We start from the raw sequence: 24,145 nt of genomic DNA on the forward strand, positions 1-24,145 counted from the left end.
GTAACAGAAGAAGTTAGTTCTGACCAGAGCTCAGACACCCACTTCATGTACATATAATCAGGTTTGAGAACATGCATATTTTCAAAGTTGGCAAGTGAGATTGTGCCCTTGAATGTAATCCAAGTGGGCTGAGGTGCTCATGGCTATTCAGGGCATGCTCATGACTGTAAAATTGGATCCCATGAAAGCTGACCCACTTAAAAGCTCTGAGTACTTTGTTAGCAAAACTCTAACCCACCATTGTAAAACTAAATTTTTGCTTCTTTGCAACATAAATTCCCATGCCTATGCTTCTAACAGCACCAGGCAGGGCCTGGAAGATTCCACCCAGTACTTCTGCTGTGAATTAATAAACATGACGATAGATGTACTTGGGCAACTGTCCACATTGTTGGGTAGATTCCAGTGTTGTAGCTGTACTTATACAACTCAGTTGGGATATGACTAGTTCTAGAACACAAGTTTTAATGCTACAGTTGTTGGGCTCATAGCCTTTGCCAATCTAGTACAGTCATATTTGATATCATGTGAAGCGAATAATCGGCTGTAAACTGGTTCTGTGAAACTGGGGACATCAAGAAACGGGCACGTCATATCATGAATAGGAAAATTGTATGACAATATTGTACGGATAATAAACATGGCAACTTCCAAAGGTTAGTCTACCAGGAAAGCCTAGAAGTACTTAAATCAAACAAAATCTTACATATTAAATAAATCAGTAAAACCTGCTAGAGTATGGAAGGGTTTGAAAACGTCTTGAAGGCTCTGATGGCAGCTTTGTTCTCCTGTTTGCTGACTCTTAGATTTCATAACTGACCCTTTAAATAACCTTCCTGCCCTGTGATGAGGAGCAGCAGAGAAGTAGATTTGAAATGCAGAAGCTATAAAATTCTGAAGACACAGAAATCAAAAACGCAAAGATTAATTTTGTTTGATTGATCGACCTATCTTCTAGTGTATTTCAGCCAGGTGTTTGGAAGGTATTTTTAATTCAGTAGCATCTTTAGAGTACTATATAGTTGAAGTATTAATTCACAATGCTGTGTGATTTATCCTTTCTGGTTACACAGACCATCTCAATTGCACCTGTGTTAGCGTCGGATGCTTAATTTAAATTGGTTGCTACCTGAAATTCAAAAAAGTAGACATATAGCCAATGTTTCCTCTGAGCTGTGTGGTTGTGCTGCTACTCGGAAGGCCCACTTATGCCATTTGATGTGCCAACGCATTCACTTCCGATTTCTCCGGCCACCGCCGTGAGAAACACGATGGCCTGTGCAGCTCTGCAGAAATTTAAAGGATCACGTTTGTAATGTAGGAAGCACAGCAGCCTATTTGCATGCAGCAAGATCCCATTAACAGCAATGAATAAATGACCAAATAATCCTATATTGTGATGTTTATCAAGGGATAAATATTTTCACCTCTAGACACCAGGGAGAACTCCCCGTGCCCACCCATCCCCCCGCTCCCCCCCACCCCCAAACCCCAAACCCTAACCCCTTCAAAATCATGCCTTGGGATTATTTTTTGATCAACCTGAGAACTTAAATATCTCATCTGAAAATAAGTCTGACAGCAAAACATTAGCCCAAATTGTGAAAGACACATTTATTACAGGATGATTGGAATTCACTGATAAGACACTGCAATAGAATTAACTAAGTAATAGAATTACCGTCCAGGGTCTGTGATGGAGAAGCTAAGCTCAAGCAGTTGATGTAATAGGTTAAACCGATTTTAATAAAGAAACAATTACTGAATTTTCAGTGATGGGGAAGAGCACTTGATCCCTTATCTTTTTAACTGGGGCCACCATCTTCTGCCTGCAGTTTCACGCGTTCTGATATATTTTTTCCATTGCAATACATTGTTATTTCCATTTTCAAATGTTTGGATCTTTCTCAAAATTTCCAAACCAGATAAAATATTCCATATTCTAACAACTATCGTGTTGGAAATAAATCAACTCTATCATTGTTTATGGTGAGCACATTTAGTCTCACTGTTTATTTTCTCAAATCCATTATTTTGAAAATTAGATCTCCCCTTACCCTTTCCCACTGAAAAAGCTGATTTTTTTTCCATAATTGTAACCTGTTGACTTTGATGTAATTTTGCAGAATGTTTGCATTGTGTGTTCCATTGATTTAATATCTTTGGTGTTGTGAAGAGTTGTGTGCAATACCCTGAATAGTTGTACAACAAATGTTTGATGTAAATTCACCTTTCAGCTTTTCTGTTCACTCCCACATCTCTTTTCCACCTGGATCCCCCTGATTAAGAGCAAGTTTGTTTATACCTCTAGACTTTTCTGTTCTAAGTTTTATCTCTTTTGTTTATGGGCTTTCATTCTTTCCTCAATGCAGTGCTTCACCCAATTTTGAATCGTAACTGCCGTTTTGCTGCTTCTAAGTCATATCATCCAACTTTTTTGTTATATTCATTCATGGGATATGAACATCAGAGGCTGGTCCACTATTGAATGCCATTTTTAAATGCCCTTGTGTAGGTGATGGTGAGCTGCCTGTATGAACCATTGCAGTGCTTAGGGTGTAGGGTCAGTCATAGTGCTGTTAACAAGTGAGGTTCCAGGATTTTGACAGTAAATAGTGAGAGAATGGTGATATAGTTCCAAGTCAGGCATACAGATGATATGTGGCTTGGAGGGAGACTTGTTTTTTTATACTCACTCATAGGACCAAATAGTTTGTCACTAGTTGGCCAGTATTTCTTGCCCATCCCTAGTTGTCCTTGAGAAGGTGGTGGTGAGCTGCATTCTTGAATCGCTGCAGTCCACATGCTGTGGGTTGACCCACAACGCCTGTTAGGGAGGGAATTTCAGGATTTTGACGCTGCAATAAATTATCAATTCAGGATGGCGAATGACTGGGAGGGGAACTTGCAGGTAGTGGTATTCCCATGTATCTGCTGCCCTTGTCCTTCCAGATGGAAGTGGTCATGGGTTTGGAAGGTGCCCTTTGAGGATCTTTGGTGAATTTCTGCAGTGCATTTTGTAGATCATACACACTGCAGCTACTAAGCGTTGGTGATGGAGGGAGTGAGTACTTGTGGATGCCATGCCATTCAAGCAAGCTGCTTTATCCTGGATGGTGTCAAGCTTCTTGAATTTGTTAGTGCTGCACTCATCCAGGCAAGCAGGAAGCACTCCATCACACCTCTGACTTGTGCCTTGTAGATGATGGACAGGCTTTGGGGAGTCAGGAGGTGAGTTACTTGCCACAATATTCCTTGTAACAATGTGTTTATGTGGTGAGTCGAGTGAGTTTTTGATCAATAGTAACCCGAAGAATGTTGATAGTGGGGGATTCAGTGATGGTAATGTCATTGAACGTCAAATGGCAGTGGTTAGATTATCTGTTATTGGAGACAGTCATTACCTGGCATTTGTTTGTTATGAATGTTATTTACCACCTGTCAACCCAAGCCTGGATATTGTCCAGATTTTGTTGCATTTTAACATGCACTTCCTCAGTATCTGAGGAGTCACAAATGGTGCTGACATTTGTGCAGTCATTGGCAAACATCCCCACATCTGGCCTTATTATGGAAGGAATGTCATTGATGAAGCAGCTGAGATGACTGACCTCCAGCAATCAAAACCATCCTGCTATGTGCCAGATATGATTACAACCAGCAGAGAGGACCTTGATGTCATTCCCGTTCAAGTGCTGCCTTGATATTAATGGTAGTCACTCTGTCCTCACCTCTGGAATTCAGCTCTTTTGTCCATGTTTGTAATGATAGCTGGAGCTCAGTGGCTCTGACAGAACCCAAACTGGGCATCAGTAAGCAGGTACTGTTTGATAGCACTGTTGATGACACCTTCCATCACTTTAATGATGATTGATAATAGACTGGTAAGGCTGTCAGTGTTGTATCTTGTCTCAGAGTGTGTCTAGTTTGGTGTTAAGTCCAGTTTCTGAAACACCATCAGGGCCCACAGCCCTTGCAGTGTTCAGCGCCCTCAGTAATTTCTTGATATCATGTACAGCGAATTTCAATTGGCTGAAGAGAGCATTTGTGATTCTGGATATTCAGATGGTGTAACTTGCCAAGGCTCCAAGAGCACCCTTCAAAATCACAACCTCTGCCACCTAGAAGGGCAAGGGCAGCAGACGAATGGAAACACCACCATCTTCAAGTACTCCTCTAAGCTACGTACTATCCTCTTTTAACTGTTTTGCCACTCCTTCATTGTCCCTGGACAACAAATGTTGCCCTGTCCAACAATGATCACACTCCATGAATAAATTAAATGAAAATTGGCAACTGGATGTGGAACGACTTTAATGCTTAGATTTGATCTGTTGTTGGAGGGATCACTTAGCCTTGTAAATTGCTTGCTAGGTGTAAGTAGTCCTGTCTTGTACTTCACCAAGTTAACACTTCAGGTTTGTATTATCCTGCTCATGGCATGCCCTCCTGCTGTCCTCAATAAACCAGGATTGGTTTCCTGGCTTGATGGTAATGTTAAAGTGGAGAATATTCAGAGCAGTGAGGTTAGTGGCTAAGTGCAATGGTGCTGATGCAGACTTCCGACCATGCCTCATGGATACCCAGTTTTGATTGTTACATGTGTTCAAAATCTATTCCACTTAGCATGTAGTTATGCTACACCACCTAACAAAGGATACGTTCAGTGTGAAGTTGGGATTTAGTCTCAGTGAGGCCTGTTATTGAGGATGAGGTCAAGTAGGTTTTTCCTTCTGTCCTTTTCTTCCTCACCATCTGCTATTCGGTACGTTACCTCTGTCATTAAAGGCTTGGCCAGCTAAGTCATAAGGAGTGCTGCCAAACTATTCTTGGTGATATGCATTGGAGGCACACCCAGAAAACATCTGTGCCCTTGCCACCCTCAAAGATTCTGCCAACTTGGTGTTCATGTAGAAAGTAATCAGCAAAAGACTTCCTTGGCCATATTTGATCGGAAGCCATGACACGTTATGGATTCCAGAGTCAATGTTGAGGACTGTCAGGACAGCACCATCCTGACTGTAAACCACATCGTTGACCCTGCTGGTGGGTTTATCCTGATGGTGGGAGAAAACGTACCCAGCAGTGGTGATACTGATGTCTGGGACATTGTCTGTCAGGCATAGTTCCATGTGCATGATAGTGTATGATGTTTCTTGTCTCGTCTGTATTTCAGGAAGACTTTTCAGATCCGATGTCTTTCCTAGTTGCCGTTCTTCCTGAGTGCATCTGGCTTGATTAAGTTTTTCAGACCTCGTTATGGTCTTGTAGAATTAAGTGGCTTGCTCAGCCATTTTAGAGTCAACCGCATTTCTGTGGGTCTGGAGTCACGGTGTAGGCCAGATTTCCTTCCACATTGATGACTCACATGAGCTTTCCCAACAACCAACAACCGTTTAATGGTCACCTTTAAACTAGCTTTTAATTCCAGATTTATTAGTTGAATTAAAATCTCATCATCTGCCATTCCCCAGACTATTAGCCTGCACCTTGGATTGCTAATCCAGTGACATCACCACTGCACCACCATCTCCCCATGTACTCCTGCATAGAAACTAATGTGCAACCAATGTAAAACTAATTAAACTATTAATAGAAATTTCTTGTTTGCACAATGACATGTATATGCAGCTGGCACAGGCAGCTGGTAAATTTGCTGGTTGGTTTATTTTGTGAAGAATTCAGTCTTGGTTCTATGAAGGAAAGAGTAGATTAAAAATCAGTTTATATATACCAACAAGGTAAATCCAGGCTTTAAAAATGACATTGTGAGAAAATATAAATAATTTTTTTGGTATCATTTGATCATATTTTCATCTCTAATCAGATGAACTAAATTCTAATTTTGCTTGTCCACATTTCAGCTTTCTGCTTCCTCTTTTGAGATATTCCTGCTGTGGCACTTGTAGAATGTTAATACCCATGCCTTGGATTCATGTTGCATATTGCCCACACATTGAATTCCCAATTTAACCACCATCCATAGTGAACAAGAGTTAGCTCACTTCCCTGTTCCAGCAGCTTAACTGAATAACACCTTGAAATTTCAGCTTAATTCAATATTCCAGGTCTGTTTTTACTTTGCATTGTGTCCCAGGGTACCTGTGTGCATCAGGAGAAGAAGCTAAGTCAAGCATAATTATCTTCTGGCAAAGATGTTTTACGTCTAGGTTGACATGACAGCGACAATTTCATTACATTTAAAGGTCAAGGATTAAAAGTACTCATCAAACAGAAATGTATTTTATTGCTTACTTAATAAAGACAAGCATGAAGTTATGACCATTCTATTTTATTTAGCTCCTTCAGCTAGAAATTGAATCACAATGAATTAAACAGTTCTGTATGTCTTCTTGTCATCTAAAAACAGATTTATTAATGTGAAATAATGATGCTGTTTCTTTTCCTTATCTGAATTTGTGGTGACTCATTATATTCCTCACTCACCTTTTTTTTTATTACCTTAGAATCTTTAAAGGGGAAGAAATTATTATGTGAAAGCAGAATGTGCTGGGATACTCAGCACATCGGGCAGCACCTGTCAGTAGGTCAGAGTTAATTTTCAGGGACTAACCTCAAGTGACTACTGAAACAGGCAACTTGTTTTTTTTTGTCCCAGGGAGTTTTGAAACAGACTTTCTGGGGTTTGGTATAGCTTGCAAAACTGGGCAGCAAGTGATGCAAACAGGTCCACACAGTTAAATCACCCATCTGATTTCCAGTTCTACTGAAATCGGGGAAGACATGATGGGGTGACTAATATCAACAGCAACCAATTCATTACCTCCACAAAATTGCCCCCAACTTTCTCAAACATCCTTTCTTAAAAAAAAATTGAGTCTTAAAAATTGGTTGCCGGCAAGTTTTGAACCACAGTGGATCAGCTGTGTTTCTCATATGCCATTGAACGTAGAACATAGACAGTACAGCAGAGGAACAGGCCCTTCAGCCCACCATGCCTGTACTGACCGGGATACCATTCTAATCTTTTCCACATCTGTGCTGTGTTGTCATGTGAGCAGTTGTGCACGGTATCCCAACATACAGTGGCGCCTGGTCACAAAAATGTCCTTAAAATTGAGTATTTTAATTTGTTCCTGTGCAGTTATTGTTTTGTGTATTTTTATCAAGCATCTGGCTGATTGAAGTGATTAATGTTGGTGACATAAAGAAAATTAATGGATGTAAAGTTGGAGATCATAAAACACATCAACCTAAGACTTTATATATTAGTTATAGTTTCAGTCCTTTCCATTGCCAAAATCAATTAATCTAGTTTAAGTAAAATCTGTATTCTTAAACTATAACCTGGAAAGCTCTCACATTCTCCCACCACTTTGGCGCAGTCAATTAGTGTCCAAATTGATGTATGGTGAGGAGGGATCAGTTTTAGTTATTGTTCTTTTGATTTATGCAGTCCAGATGGTTCAGTGTGAGGTGCTATGTTGGTATACCGTGTTCCCAGGCAGGTGGATAGTCAACTCCTGAACATTTCCTATTTTCCCCTTACTGGGAACATGCATATCAGCATGCCAGAAATGACAGTGAGAATTACCGTGGTTAACTTAGTATGCAGATCCTCACTGTGAGGCTAAACGATTGAAATAGTTTTGTGTTTAAAATAGCACTGGTCTGGCAGTTCTTACAAAACCATAGCCCACCGTGGGCTTGATATTAACTCGGGCCAGATTCAAGACGAAAGGGGATCCTGAAGCAGGAGCGAGGTATGGCCTACATTTTTGAAATGGCCTTGCTTTAATTGAACAAACAAGACTCTCACCAAAACTGGTGGGAACATTAAGTCTGGCTAGCAGAGAAGGGAGGGGATGTGGGTCAGGGTCAGCCAGTGCTGGGGATGGCAGGACACAGTACCTGGCATGAAGCCAGTGCCCGAGGGAGAGGGTTGTAATTGAGTGAAGGAGTCAAAGAAAAGACTGAGCAGCATAAACAGGCTAATTGTCCCAGTAGGTAGTACTTAACCTCCTCCTAAATGTTCTCCCACTCTATTTCATCTATCCTTAATGTATATCCTTCTGTTCCTTTCTCCCATATATATTTTCCTAGTAAAATAAACAAGGGCAGGACTTACACGATTAAAAGTAGGTAGTGTTCTAGAACAGAGAATCCTAGGGGTTCAGGTACATAATTCTTTGAAGTTTGTGAGACATGTAGACAGGGTGGTTAAGTAGGTGTTTAGAACACTTGCCTTCATTTAAAATGGGAATTGAGACGTCATGCTGAGGTTGTACTTGACGTTGGTGAAGCCTCTTCTAGAGTTCTGGTTGCCCAGTTATAAGAATGATATTGTTAATCCGGAGAGGGTTCGGAAAAGATTTACCAGGATATTGCCAGAAATGGAGGGTTTGAGTTGTAAGGAGAGATTGGATAGTTTGTGACATTTTTGGTTGGACATTGGAGGTTGAGAAGTGACCTTATCGACATTTAGAAAATCATGAGGAGTATGGACAAGGTGCATGGCAAGTGTCTTTCTTCTAGGGTGGTGGATTTCAAGACTAGGGGTCATATTTTTAAGGTTAGAGGAGAAGATTTAAAAAAGACATATTTGGGCAACTTTTTTACACAAAGAGTGGGTCGTGAGTGGAATGAACTTCCAGAGGAAGCGGTGGATGCCAGTACAGTTACAACGTTTAAAAGACATTTGGGTAAGTACATGACCAAGAAATGTTTGGAGAGATAAGGGCCAAGTGCAGGTAGGTGGGACTAGTTTAGTTTGGGATTATGGTCAGCATGGCCTCATTGAACCAAAAGGTCTATTTCTATGCTGTATGACTCTATGCCTCTTAAATGCAACTGCAGTATTAGGTTTATTATGTATTTGTTTTATAAAGGTTCACATTCTCTGTATTCTCTGGGAAAGCATGTAGCATTTTGTTGAAATAAGGTTATTTATTATGTGTTAATTCTTTATTTTATTCATTATTGTTGTAAACTAAAGCAGTTCAATGATTTGTACTTGACTCCATCCCAAGTGATGACCAGTCCAGCTCTCAGAACATAGCAGAGCAGCCACAGTACAAAAGTACTGGTGCCAGAGCAAGGAAGTGTGATTCTGCTCATTAATCTGGGGTATTAATTTCTTTATCTCCCCATGATTTAATCTTAGTTTAAATTTAATGGATTCTTTCCCCTAAAGCCATGGTGTTATAAAGTAAATGTTCGTTTCTTAATAATATTCTTGAAAATTTTCATTAGAAATTTAATAATAGCTTCAGTTTATGCATGAATTAGAATTCTTTTAACAACAGCACAGCAACTCCTTCTGAATTCCCAAAATGCATTACCATGTGGATATCAGATGTCTCCCTCAGAAAATCCCACAACATAAATCTGTTTCACAGTAAATCTGTTATATGTTTAGGCATTTTTTTTTCCATTTCTTTTATGGTATGTGGATAATACTAGCAAGGCCAGCACTTCTTTCCCATCCCTAATTGCCCTTCGTGGTTTCCTGGGCCATTTCAGAAAGTCAGCTACCTGTCCTAGAGTCTCAGATAGACCAGACCAGGTAAGGATGGCAGATTTCCTTTCTTAAAGGGCATTTGTGAACCAGATTAGTTTTTTTTAGTTACAATCTCACTGCTACCAAGACCAGTTTTATAGTCCAGTTTCATTAATTGACTTTAAATGCTGTGATCTTTATATCATGAGGCACAGGATGGGTGGTAGAGAACGAAATGCAACAATCCAGAATAAGAAATATCAGTTAGTGGAGAGCTGACTTCAGTGGGGCAACAATACTGCTGGGTAGGAGTGACTGGAACAAGAGGTTGGCAGGGAAAACAGTAACTGAAGAAAGAGAAGACGGTTTAGATACAGTTGAGGTACATTCCCCAAAATGGGAAAATTAGGACAAATAAATCCAGAGTTCCTTGGGTGACAAAGGTGTCAGAAATTAACCTTTGAAAAATAAATGTTTGCCTGTGACACAGATAAGGCAGAAAATACATTTCGGAACAATGAGGAAGATTGAAGGTTTCAAATGGAGGTTAAAAAGGAAATAACAGAAGCAAAGAAGAATTTTGAGAAACAAGCGGCTAAGATAAAAGGGAATCCCAAAGTCTTCTCTAGATATATAAATAGCAAAAGAGTGATTAAAGGAGCAGGAGGGCTGATTAGAGACCAAAAAGGAAATTTTTACATGGAAATAAAGGCATGACTGATGTGTCAAATAACTACTTTGTGTCTATTTTTATAAAAGAGGAGAATGCTGCCTATGCCGTAGTGACAAAGAAGGAAACAGTGTGAATAGAAGGGTTCAAAATTAATAAGGCAAAATCTTGGTTGAACTGATTCTTAATGCTGACATAGCACTGGAACTGTATGGGTTGCATCCAAGGATTTCAAAGTAAGCGAGGGTTGAAATTATATTGCAGACATGATGGGCCAAATGGCCTCCTTCTTCATCATAACACATGTGTGACTCTGTGGTAGGAGCTGAACCCATGACCCCAGACAATTAAACTCAGCCTCTGGATTACTAGTCCAGTCATATTACCTCTGTGCCACCATCTCCCCAGTGGGATAGTGACTTGTCTAGAAGGTATTTGATGAGGCAGTGAGCAGTCAGTAAAATACCTGCTGAGACTGTGAATATTCAGGAAGATATCTGGTAAGGATCTGCCAGCAGATGCAGAAGGCTATGTTGGAGCTATAGTAGAACTGTGTCTTCAAACTTTAAATTCAGCTACCTTTTAAAAGTGGTTTTAATATTGAACCACTTGTTTGGTCTGGTGCCTTGACAGCTAAAGCTTCCTAAAAATGTATCCCACTGCATTGTTATATTATTTGTTTTCTTTCAGTTTACACAATGTAAATGTGCCTGAGCGGGTTCCCGTTGCTATGGTGATCTCTTTTCTGTTTTGTGGTCTTCTACAACATGTCCAAACATAGCCAAGTTCAGTCAACAGGCTTTTAGACCTTTTGAAGCTCCATTTACTTCACACATGCGGGAATCACTTTAGCAGTAGGTTTTTGTTTTTAACAAATTTCGCTACCGCAGCGGGTATGGGATTAGGTGTCATCAAGGAAACATTTAGGAGAAAGTGATCATAATATCGTAAGTTTTAGATCAGTTTAGGAAAAGAACAAAGAGATATTCAGTGAAAAAAAAGGACTTAATTAGAGAGCAGGACAGACTGGGACTAGCTGAGTTGCTCTTGCAAAAGCCAGCATGAATATGATGGGCTGAATGCAAATCAATAAAGACCAAAAATGCTGGGGCAACCGAGCAGATCTGGCAGTATCTATGGAGCGACAAACACAGTTAATGTTTCAAGTCAGACATGACTTCTTCAGAACTCTTCAGAAGAGTCGTTTTGGACTCGAAACATTAATTCTGTTTCTCACTCCACAGATTCTGCCAGGCTTGCTGAGTTTCTCCAGCACTTTTTGTTTTTTTATTTTAGATTTCCAGCATGAGCATTATTTTGCTTTTACTATAAGCTGAGTGCACTTCTTCTTTGTTGTAAATCTTTTAGGTTATATTAACCATATCTGGTTCATACATCCGTGGGTTTTATTGTTGTAATGCCTGGGCCATAAAATCATGTGATCAAATTTTAATCAGTGAGTTGAACTCCAGATTGTAGAAGAACCTTGGAGTCTGCTAATTAAGCAACATGATGATACCGATCCTGAAAGAATATTTGGCACAACAACAACACAATATAACAAAATATCCCATGCATAGGTCTAAAACTTCAAATGGAGTGCTATTAATTGATTTAAGAATTATGAACAGAAGGACGCAGCAGTTCTGGAAGCATGTATGGAACAAGAAACTGCAGCTTCATTTTCCTTTTAGATTAGCTGGTTCACGTTAGCACTGCTGCCTCACAGCACCAGGGAACCGGGTTCAATTCCAGCCTTGGGTGACTGTCTGTGTGGAGTTTGCACATTCCCCCTCTGTTTGCGTGGGTTTCCTCTGAGTGCTCCGATTTCCTCTCACAGCCCAAAGATGTGCAGATTAAGTGGATTGACCATAGGAAATGCAGGGTAGTGGGATGGGTCTGGGCGGGATGCTCTTCGGAGAGTCGGTGTGGACTTGTTGGGCCGAATGGCCTGTTTCCACACTGTAGGGATTCTGATCTATTCTATGTTCATTTCTTGGTTTTAAAATGTATTTCACGAAGTTGCATTTGGCACACTACACAGTGCTGCTTTGTTTCGATATTTCAGTGAAATAATAGTACTCCCATTAGGATTCTCTGAAAACGTCCGTTATTGTAACTTGGATATTCCATTCTCTTTCTTTCCGTCTAGATTAAAGTAACCTCTGCTTACTATACAAGTAGCAGGAACTCTGACAGCAAGAAGGTAAGAAACTTCTCTCAATGTTTTAAACAGTTTGCGTTTCAGAAAAGGAAATGCTATGAATTGAATAAAGAATCAAAATAACAGCTCACCAGATGAAGGAAAGAAAGAACCATTGCAATATTTCCTATAATTGATAGAATTGTGGAATCAAGAATGATTACAGGACAGAAGGAGGGCATTCGACCTGTCGAGTCCTATGTATGATTCCTGGGTTTTTTTATTAATGATTGCTCATTTACCTCACTTACAATCAGTTGATGTTCTGGGTAACAAAAGCAAGCAGTTCCAGGAAGTGTTCAGCGAATAATCTCTGCATTTCAAAATGATTGACAGTGGTTCTTACTGTCAATTTCACCTGTAAAGGCTGATAACTTCTAAAAGTTATTTGCTTTTATGCATTCAATGGTGCCAAAATAACATGCAGTCAGATAATGTCCGTGGCCCCCACATCTGATGAATTTGGATCTAGTGGTTGCTTAGAGTCCAGAAATACAAGGGCAAGTAGAATATGGACTGGATATGTACATGACAGCAACAAGCATCAGAGACATCTTCAAAGCTTAAACCATACTCTAACAAGACCAGTTCAGCAAGTAATAGTTAACTCTGCACTTGAACTTTTACATACAAAGAGGAGATTTACAGCAGGCAATCAAGGTGGAATCTTGTGCCTCTCCTGAAAGTAGGAAGCAAGATGGCATGCGAGGTCAAAAATGAAGCTCCCAGTAGATGGGATGAACATTTGCCATTCAGTTCTTAAAACTTTAAAGGCAGGTCGACCTTCCTGATGGTAAGTGTCGGGTATAGTGCTGCATTTGTATTTTGATGTACGTTCATTAAAAGACCATCTTGCCACAGTTAAGTTCACTTCGGTTAAATTCTCTGCAAACGAGCCCGCATGCATTCCCATTCCTGACTGCATGTAAGAGGTGAGGTTCTGTACCTGCTGATCTTCGAAGTGAGTAGCTTCTGCTTTGTCCTACTTGGGGAACAATCGTCAGTGCCAGGCGATGTTTGATACTGGGTCTAACTTCCAGTAGGCACAGAGCACGACCAAAGGAGGGATGTTTGTGTGTAATGGGCACTGAATTAGCTGGCTGGGCTAAAATTGTAAGTTTGTCTGGCCGACGGAGATAGGCTGACCAAGGAAAGGAGATAGGATCACTGGTGGCAGGTGAAAGGACTAGAAGTGCGACTAGACTTGCAGTGAATATCTGGGTGTCTTTTAAATATGGCACTAAAATCTCCATCCCTGTAAGGTCACAGCAGTGGTGACAACTTTCTGCTTGCCTCCGCCATAAGATTCACTTTTTTCTCCTTATTCATGCAAAAACAATGAGCTTACAAATATATAATTGCATGAGAAAAGTTGACCCAACCCTGAACGATAATGGCGGTTACCTCCACATCTGTTGTCAAACTTGAACTCCAAAATGGAAAATTCTGCTTTTAATCAAAGATCGTTTTCCACAGGTATCTTGATGTTCACAGTTTACTGCCAAGGAATGGCCTGATTTGATAGGTCCAGGCTGTTATGGTACAACTGAGAGCTTTTCCTGTTCTTGGATAAACCTGAAAGTTAGCCACTCCTGTGATGTTTGGCCAGGAATAATCCTCTAACATAAAAGTCTCAAACAATACACACCGACCTAGCCCACTGCACTTCAAGTTATTGGAAAGGATTCAGTCAAGAAACAAAGGCTTCTCATTGGAAATACAAAGCAAGACAAAACTCGAAATTGAGGCAAAAGCAAAAGTTTGTCTTTTTTTGATGTGGGTGTCAGTATTTATTGCCCATCCCTAATTGTCCAGAGGGCAGTTAAGAGTCACCGATCTTACTGTGGGTCTGGAGTCGTGTAGGCCAGACGAGGGAAGGATAGCAGTTTCCTTATGTAAAAGAAGGACAAAAGTGAGCCAGGTGGGTTTTTCCAACAATCAGTTCATGACCATCAAAAGACTCTTAATTCCAGACTTTTATTAGATTCAATTTCTGCCATCTACCATGGCAGGATTTGAACCTGGATCCTCAGAACATTACTTGGTCTCTGGATTAACATCCCAGCGATATTACCACTTGGTCATTACTTCCCGTTATTGTTACCACCCTTTTTTTGGCAGACCCTTGGGATCAAGGATAACTTGCTCCCGCTTCTATTCTGAGTTGGCTGATCAGTCCAACACACAAACTGAGGACTGCCATGTACAAGGTAGGTAGTGTTTAAAAGGCCAGGTAGATGCATTATCTGGAGACTTGTATGGTCCCTCTGATGTTTCAACTTCACCCCTGTTGTTCTTAACAAAGTTTACCGATGTGTTTAAAAACCGAAAGAACTGCAGATGCTGTAAATCAGGAATGAAAACAAAGTTGCTCGAGAAGCTCAGTGGGTCTGGCAGCATCAGTGAAAGTAAAAACAGAGTTAACGTTTTGGGTCCAGTGACCCTTCCTCAGTGACCCTTCCTCAGAACAGTTCTGAGGAAGGGTCACTGGACCCGAAACGTTAACTCTGTTTTTTTCCTTCACAGATGCTGCCAGACCTGCTGAGCTTTTCCAGCAACTTTGTTTTTGTTACCAATGTGTTTGATGTCTACCCAAATCGTTTGACTCAACCTGCTGTTCATGTTCTCTCGGAACATCGTGTATTCGCTCTTTCAGCATACAACATAAGAGACTAGCTTCATTGTGAAGTCAAAATATCATAATAACTTCAATGATTCAGATAAAGTTGAGATTATCCATTCTCAATTCATTTTAGGTTTCAAGAGTTTCTTCCATTTCTGGACTGTGACCTTGATGCTTCAGTAAGAAAACCATATAATTAGCTTTAATACAAAACTGATAACAATCAAGCTAAATAGGTCTGCGAGGGTCTAGGCCCAAAACGTCAGCTTTCCTGCTCCTCTGATGCTGCTTGGCCTGCTGTGTTCATCTAGCTCTACACCTTGTTATCTCTAGGTCTGCCAGTATGCTGCCTGTTGCCTTTTATGGCATTCTACAAAGCTAGATCTTGGATCAAGGGGTTTTCTCTGGTTTAAAAAAAAAGCAAAGATACAGCAAATGCTGGAAAATGAAATGAAAGCAAAAGCTGTTTGTAACGTACATTCAATCAGGCTGCACTCGTGGAACGAACAGTATGCAGAATCCTTCAATCCTAGCTTTTCTGTCAGTGTATCCTGTATTCATTTATTTTGTGGGGTTTCTCCAGTACTTCCTTATTAAAGAAGTGTATTTAAAATGGTAAATCCTGCGAGCAACTTCTGAAGAATTAGTTTGGAGGCAATTCTGAAGCTGACAGTGTTTGGAAGCTAAACTATCATCACTAGAGATGCAGCCATTAATCGAAGATGTTCCTGCAGGCTTGGCATTTCAGCTGAGTGTATGTTTGTTCCACAGATTTGACATTCTCATCCTTACTGATGCTCGCCAGCCAGATTCTTCAAGATTTTAAACTTCTAGTTTAACCAATAACAAACAGTCAAAATAAATCAACAGGGCATTTAAAATGCTGCTGTTCTCATATACTTGCAGGCCTTGTCCTTCTAGGTGGTAGGGATTAATGTGTTTGGAAGGTGCTTTCTAATTCTTGGTGAATTTTTTGCTGTACATTTTGTAGATGGTTCAAGCTGCTGCAACTGTACATTGATGGTGAAGAAGGTGTATGTTTGTGGATCTGGTGCCTTGTTCTGGATGATGTCAAACCTCTCAAATGTTTTTGGAGCTGCACTCATCCAGGCAACTGGGGAGTATCCCATCACACTTCAGACTTGTGCCTTGTAGATGGTGGGTAGGCATTGGAGAGTTAGGAGGTGAGTTGCTATCTGCAGGAAAGTTATCCTTTGACTTGCTCTTGTAGCCACAGTATTTATAATTTCCTTTAATAAACTTGTTCAGGTCGGTTATACCACACACTTGGGGCATGGGGGTACTTAAATCTGGACCTCTCTAGCCCAGAGATAGGGACACTCCAGTACACCACAAGACCTTTCACAGTATTTATAAGGCCAGTCTAGTTCAGTTTCTGGTCAACGGTAACCCTGCCAGGATATTGATCATCAGGAATTTGGTAATGATGATGCCATTGAATATGAAATATGGTAAGATTGGAGTGGCACAATGGCTCAGTGGTTAGCACTGCTGCTTCACAGCGTCAGGGACCCAGGTTCGATTCCAGCCTCAGGTGACTGTCTGTGTGGAGTTTGCATATTCTCCCTGTGTCTGCGTGCATTTCCTCCAGCTGCTCCAGTTTCCTCCTACGGTCCAAAGATGTGCAAGTCAGGTGGATTGCCCATAGTGTTCAGGGATGTGCAGGTTAAGTGCACTACCCATGGAAAAAGCAGGATTACAGGAATAAGGTAAGGGGTTGAGTCTGGGTAGTATGCTCTTTGGTGAGTTGGTGTGGAGTTGTTGGCCGAATGGCCAGTTTCCACGCAGTGGGGATTCCATAAAGGTTCACTCTTGTTGAAGACCTTTGTTGTCCAACACCCATGTGGAATGAATGATAAGTGCTAGCCTAAGCCTGGATATTATCCAGGCGTTGCTGCATTTGGAGATAGACTGTTTGAATATCTGAGGGTCAAGGTGGCTTTCAGTTTTGGTATATGTCGATCAGTTCCACCATACACAGGCATTTGTCAAAGGGATATTTTAAATGAAGTTTGTTCAGGTGATGTCAGGAATTCAGAGCTTTTGGGTAGAACAGGTGCATCAATTTTGTTTAGGTCTCACCCTGGAATCTCCAAAGTGGTTTTCTCAAAGAGAGAGGATGAGGTCAGTAGTTTTTCTCTCCTAACAGGTTGTATCCTAATTGAAATACAAACAAATATCCAAAACAAAGCCATAAACCCAGGCATGTGATTTCCAGTAAACTACTCCAAACAATTAGCTGGTGCCATGTCAATCCCACAAAGTGCCTTTTTAAAGAGCCTCTGTGTCCTTTTTGTAACTCTTCCATTAAAAAAAAATCCCCAGTGTTTCTTCTCTTTCTAAATTAACCACTGCCCATAAACCTTTGCACATGAATCTTCACAAAAATGTATCTTCATAAAATTTCTTTGACAGAGTTCACAACCCCTTATTCTCCTTTGTCTTTGTTTTGTCTTACATCTAACTAGTGGTTCAGGGAAGGTTCACTTGGATGATCTCTGGTATGGAGGGATTGTCTTATGAGCAAAGCCCAAACACGTTGGGACTCTAGTTAAGGCAGTTTAGAAGAATGAGAAGTGATCTCATTGAAACATATAGGATTCTTAAAGGGCTGACAGGGTAGATGATGAGAGGTTGTTTTCCCTTATGGCGTATCCAGTATCAGAGGGCATCTCCTCAGAATAAAGGGGTGCCAGTTTAAGACTGAGATGAGGAAGAATTCCTTCTCTCAGCGGGTTGTGAGTCTTTGGAACTCTTTTCCACAGAGAGCTGCTGGACCAGAGTCCTTGTGTATATTTAAGACTGAGATAAATAAGTTCTTGATCAGTCGAGGAATCAAGGGTTATGGGGACAATTCAGGAAAGTGGGTATGGGGAATGTTGGATCAGCCTATTGAATGGTGGAGCAAGCTCGAGGGATCAAACGGCCTACAGCTGTTTCTGTTTCTTATGGTGTTATTTTCTTAAACAACAGGACTTACCACTGTAGAGTATCTATAGAAGATGCAATGTTCTTGACTAACAAGAAGGTTCAGTGCATGACAGCAGGCAGTGTTACACTGACCTCAAAGAGCTGGTAAACCCACATTTGCTCCCTCTGAAAGCTAGTAAAATAAGTTGGCCAGGAAAAGTACAGCAAGTTACATGATTTAAGTGTGACGGTTAGCAGAAATCTTAACATCTGTCATAGAGAAAATATTTGAAAGATATAATAAATAGAGCATTTAGAAATGCATCACATGATTGAGAAGAGTCAGCATGCCTTATGAAAGGAAAATCATGTTTGACAAGTTTATTAGAACTCTTTAAGGAGGTAACAAGCAGGATAAATAATGGAGAGCCAGTTGATGCAAGATATTTGGATTTCCCGAAGGTAATCAATAAGGTACTGCTTTTAGGCAACTTCATTAGATAAGAGCTCATGGTTTTAATGCAATGTATTAGCATGTATAGAGGTTTTGGTAATGAACAGAAGACAGAGAATTGGGATAAAGGGGACAATTTCAGGATGCAACTTGTAACTGGTGGAGTACCGCAGGGATCAGTGCTAGGCTACAGTTATTTACAATATATTTATTGATCATGAATGACGGAAGTGAATGTGCTTTCGCCATTTTTATGGATGACACATAAGTTTGTAGAAAAGCAATTAGTGATAATGACACAAATATTCCTAGGTTATGCGAGTGGACAAAAACTTGGTAGATAGAATATTATATGAGAAGATGTAAGGTTATGCATTTTTCAGGAAGGATAAAAGAACTGATGGTATAAATTGGGAAAGACTGCAAACTGCTGCAATAAAGAGTGATTTGGAGACATCATGCGTGAATTAGAAAAAGTGGCATCGAAGTTCAGTGAGAATTAGGGAAGGTAAATGGGATGTTGGCCTTGACTTCAAAGGAACAAAATATTAACATAGGGCGGTCTTGCTAAAAACTCTACAAGGCACTGAAAAGTTCGGTGCCCTTTTCCAAGGAAAGACATACTTACATTAGAGGCTGTCCAGAGAAATTTCACGAGGTTGATTGCAGGGTGGAGGGAATTTCCTATGAGGAGAGATTGGGAGGTCAGACCTGTACTCCTTGGAGTTTAGAAAAAATGAGGGCAAACTATATTGAAACAGCTAAGATTCTTAGGGGTCTTGACAGGGTAGATGTGAAGATGTTTCCCTTTTTGGGAGTGTCTACAGCCAAATGGCATAATCTCAGAGTAAGGTGGTGCCCATTTAGGACAGCGATGAGGAGGAATTTCCTATCTGAGAGTAGTGAATCTATGGAATTCTTTACTGTGTAAAAGGCCGCCGAGGCTGGATTAAGTATGTTCAGGGCTGTTCCAGACAGGTTTTTAATCGGTAAGGAATTCAAGAATTACAGCAATATGGCAGGAAAGTGGAGTTGACGGTTATCAGATCAACCACGATCTCATTGAATGATGGAATGCACTTGATGGGCCGAGTGGCCTAGTTCTGCTCCTTCATAAGAACATAAGAACTAGGAGCAGGAGTAGGCCATCTGGCCCCTCGAGCCTGCCCCGCCATTTAATAAGATCATGGCTGATCTTTGAGACTCAGCTCCACTTACCCGCCCGCTCATCATAACCCTTAATTCCTTTATTGTTCAAAAATTTATCTGGCCTTGCCTTAAAAACATTCAGCGAGGTAGCTTCAACTGCTTCACTGGGCAGGGAATTCCACAGATTCACAACCCTTTGGGTGAAGAAGTTCTTCCTGACCTCAGTCCTACATTTGCTTCCCTTTATTTTGAGGCTATGCCCTCTAGTCCTAGTTTCACCTGCTAGCAGAAACAACCTCCCTGCCTCCACTTTATCTATTCCCTTCATAATCTTATATGTTTCTATGAGATCTCCCCTCATTCTTCTGAATTCCAATGAGTATAATCCCAGTCTACTCAGTCTGTCCTCATAATCCAACCCTCTCAACTCTGGAATCAACCGAGTGAATCTCCTCTGCACCCCCTCCAGTGCTAGTATATCTCTTCTCAAGTAAGGAGACCAAAACTGCACACAGTACTCCAGGTGTGGCCTCACCAGGGCCCTATACAGTTGCAGCATAGCCTCCCTGTTTTTAAACTCCATCCCTCGAGCAATGACAGACAAAATTCCATTTGCGTTTTTAATTACCTGCTGCACCTGCAATCGTACTTTTCACGATTCATGCATAAGGACACCCAATTCCCTCTGCACAGCAGCGTGCTGCAATTTTTTTACCATTTAAAACATAGTCCATTTTGCTGTTATTCCTACCAAAATGGATGACCTCACACTTATCAACATTGTACTCCATCTGCCAGACCTTTGCCCACTCACTTAGACTATCTATATCCCTCTGCAGACTTTGCTCCACCACTTATCATAGTGTCATCTGCAAATTTTGACACCCCACACTTAATCCCCAACTCCAAATCATCTATGTAAATTGTAAACAATTGCCATCCCAACACTGATCCCTGAGGCACACCACTAGCCGCTGACCGCCAAACAGAAAAACACCCATTTACCCCTACTCTTTGTTTTCTACTAGTCGACCAATCCTCTATCCATGCCAATACATTACCTGTAATACGGTGCAACTTGATTTTATGTAGCAGCCTTTGGTGTGGCACCTTGTCAGATGCCTTCTGGAAATCTAGATACACCACATCCACAGGTTCCCCATTGTCCACCATGCAAGTAATGTCCTCAAAGAATTCCACCAGATTAGTTAAACATGACCTACCCTTCATGAACCCCTGCTGGGTGTTCCCAATGGGACAATTTATATCCAGATGTCTTGCTATTTCTTCCTTAATGATAGATTCAAGCATTTTCCCCACTACCGAAGTTAAGCTAACTGGCCTATAGTTACCTGCTTTTTGTCCACTTCCTTTTTTAAACAGTGGCGTCACATTGGCTATTTTCCAATCTGCGGGAACCACCCCAGAGTCCAGTGAATTTTGGTAAATAATTACTAGTGCATTTGCTATTTTCTCCCATCACCTCTTTTAGAACCCTGGGATGCATTTCATCAGGGCCAGGAGACTTGTCTACCTTTAGCCCCATTAGCTTACCCAGCACTGCCTCCTTAGTGATAATGATAGTTTCTAGATCCTCGCCTGCTATAACCTTCTTGCCATTAGTTTTCGGCATGTTATTTACGTCTTTCACTGTGAAGACCGACACGAAATAACTGTTTAATGTCTCGGCTATTTCCTCATTCCCAGTTATTAAATTGGCCTTCTCATCCTCTAAAGGACCAATGTTTACCCTCACCGCTCTTTTACGATTTACATATTTATAGAAACTTTTGCTGCCTGTTTTTATATTCTGAGCTAGTTTACTCTCGTAATCTATCTTACTTTTCTTTATAACTTTTTTTGTGGCTTTCTGTCGGCCTTTAAAGATTTCCCAGTCTGCTAGTTTCCCACTACTCTTTGCTTTTTTGTATGTTTTTTTCAATTTGATACTTTCCTTTATTTCCTTAGACATCCATGGCTGGCTCTCTCTTTTCCTACAGTTCTTCCTTATCACTGGAATATACTTCTGCTGAGTACTGTGAAAAATCGTTTTGAAAGTCCTCCACTGTTCCTCAATTGACCCACCATAAAGTTTTTGTTCCCATTCTACCTTAGCTATCTCCTCCCTCATCCCATCATAATCTCCTTTGTTTAAGCACAGGACATTGGTACTGGATTTAACCTTCTCACGCTCCATCTGTATTTTAAATTCGACCATACTGTGATCGCTCCTTCCGAGAGGATCCCTAACTGTGAGATCATTAATTATTCCTGTCTCATTACACAGGACTAGATCTAGGATAGCTTGCTCCCTTGTAGGTTCCATTACATATTGTTCAAGGAAAATTATCGCGGATGCATTCTATGAACCCGTCCTCAAGGTTGCCATGACTGACCTGGTTTGACCAATCGATATGTAGATTAAAATCCACCACGATATCATTATTTGGTGGCCTATAGACCACACCTATCAGTGATTTCTTCTCCCTGCTATTCCTAATTTCCACCCAAATTTGTTCCACCCTTTTGTTCACTAGAACCTATATCATCTCTCACTACCGCCCTGATGTCATCCTTAAAAATCAGAGCGACACCACCTCCCTTCTTGTCTGTCCTTCCGAACAGTTTGATACCCCTGGATATTTAACTCCCAGTCATGACCATCCTGTAACCATGTCTCTGTAATGGCCACTAATTCGTACCCATTTGCCATGATTTGCACCGTCAATTCATCCACCTTGTTTCGAATGCTCCGAGCATTCAAATAAAGTGCCCTTATGCCAGTTTTTGCACCTTCTTTTTAAGTCCTATCACCTCCATTACTAACAGCTCTTGAGTTCTCCTTCCCTTTAACTTTTTTCCTAATTTTCAATGGAATTGAAGCTTCCTCATCATCTGCTAACCTGCTGCTTTACCTTCCATTAATTGTTATACTCCCTGTACGCTCACTCCTCCCTTCCCCCCTACTTACTAGTTTAAAGTCTTCTTCCATGGTCTTAATTCAAAGACACTTCACATATCACAGAATTCATGCCAATAGTATATGTCACAATATTACAATCAGTTCATGATTCTCAATCCATTAATTTTAATGAAGTTTAGCAATTTCACAATCTGTGCCCCCAATCAGAAGCAGAAAATTGACCTTATATTTTTATACGAGGCATCCAAGATCCAAGCAGATTTGAATTGTTTCAGTCTCATCCTTTATGGATGACTTAACCCTTTGATATTGCGTGTTCAGGTATTAGGCAATGTTTATTTTTCTTTTCCACCGTTTAACCTGGCAAGGGTAATGTTGAAGGAAGGGAGACTTTTCATACTAGAATCTGTAGCTGTGCTAAGCATATTGACATTTATCTGCTTTATGCATTTTTAATACTTCAGTACAATTCCCTCTGATCCACCTCCTACGGTAAAAACATTCCCAGCTTCTGCAGCATCTCATCACAACCACAGTGCCTACTGCTAGTTATCAATTTAGTTGCCCTTCATTGCTTATTCACTAAACCACAAATGGCATTTCTCATAATACTTTGACCAGAACTGTACACAAAGTTCCAGAAAGGACTAGCCAAATGCTCTATGCAATATGGCAATCGGTCCCTATTCGTCTGACTATTTAACCTAAAACCCAATTCTCACTTCTCCACCTTGAGTTGATGCTTTTAGTAATCAATCCACGAGTAACCCAAATTGTTTCTGGGCTATCTGTCATGTTGGCAAGGCCACATTTACTGTCTGTTTCTACTTTGCCTTCTCCCTGAATCACAGCTTCAAAATCCCTTTGTTGTGTCGTGTTGTAGGGAATTTTATTATCAGTTGAGACTGGTAGATTTTAATCCCCAAACTCTCAATATTGTAGTTTTCTGCATTAAATGTGATCAGTAATTTGTCAGGTCATCTCTGCCTGTCAGTACGTAATCAGCATATTTCTAGTTATTAACAGTCTTTCTCAGTTTTCTGAAAGTTTCTGCTCATGAATTTATTTTTAATTTTTGACTGAGCTTTTCTAATTATAATTCAGCCAGAATTGCTTAATTTGAGATTTTAAGTTTATCAGTCAATGTCCGTTATCTTGGCACACTTGGCTCATCCTGACTTTGATTAATGATGTATCAACTCAAAAGTATGCATATCTAGTCATGGATTTTTTTCAAATGACTGACATCCACAAGATATTGTATGTTTCCACCCCAATCAAGGGCTGGGAGAATGGTGTAACATCTGCCAAGATCAGCATTAGAGCCTGTCCTGAACATCAAATTCATTCTGCAAGTTCTTTCAAATCATCGTGGCTTTCCTCCCTGCTCATAATGTGACCTTCAATTCCAGCTCCTCGACAAAGTATTGCTCAAGGCTGTGCTGCTGAACTTTCTAAAATTATTGCATTGATTGAGTTACTGGATGAGGTTTGTGAAAGCATCAAGAAAGGCTTAGAGAGAGGGCTAGAGCTCTCTGCCACTCTTGTGCTCACTTATAAATTAAACCATATTGTCACTTAACATATGGGCTCTGTTGTCACATCAGTGTCCATGAACATAATGCAGTTCAGAGATAGTAGGAACTGCAGATGCTGGAGAATCTGAGATAACAAAGTGTAGAGCTGGATGAACACAGCAGGCCAAGCAGCATCAGAGGAGCCGGAAAGCTGA

The 24,145-nt window shown here is 40.6% G+C and overlaps 1 protein-coding gene across 5 annotated transcripts in view; it reads left to right on the plus strand.

Annotated features, from left to right (window-relative positions):
• vps8 (VPS8 subunit of CORVET complex) overlaps positions 1 to 24,145 on the plus strand; it is a 518,442-nt gene that overhangs the window by 417,477 nt on the left and 76,820 nt on the right. For all 5 annotated transcript variants that reach the window (XM_048598730.1, XM_048598733.1, XM_048598732.1 and 2 more), the window contains one exon: positions 12,283 to 12,336. In XM_048598730.1, coding sequence (XP_048454687.1) covers positions 12,283 to 12,336 — 54 coding nt within the window. The remainder of the gene's footprint in view (positions 1 to 12,282; positions 12,337 to 24,145) is intronic.

The sequence above is a fragment of the Rhincodon typus genome, chromosome 7, assembly GCF_021869965.1.
Source record: "Rhincodon typus isolate 14 chromosome 7, sRhiTyp1.1, whole genome shotgun sequence".
In the NCBI taxonomy this organism is placed as follows: Eukaryota; Metazoa; Chordata; class Chondrichthyes; order Orectolobiformes; family Rhincodontidae; genus Rhincodon; species Rhincodon typus.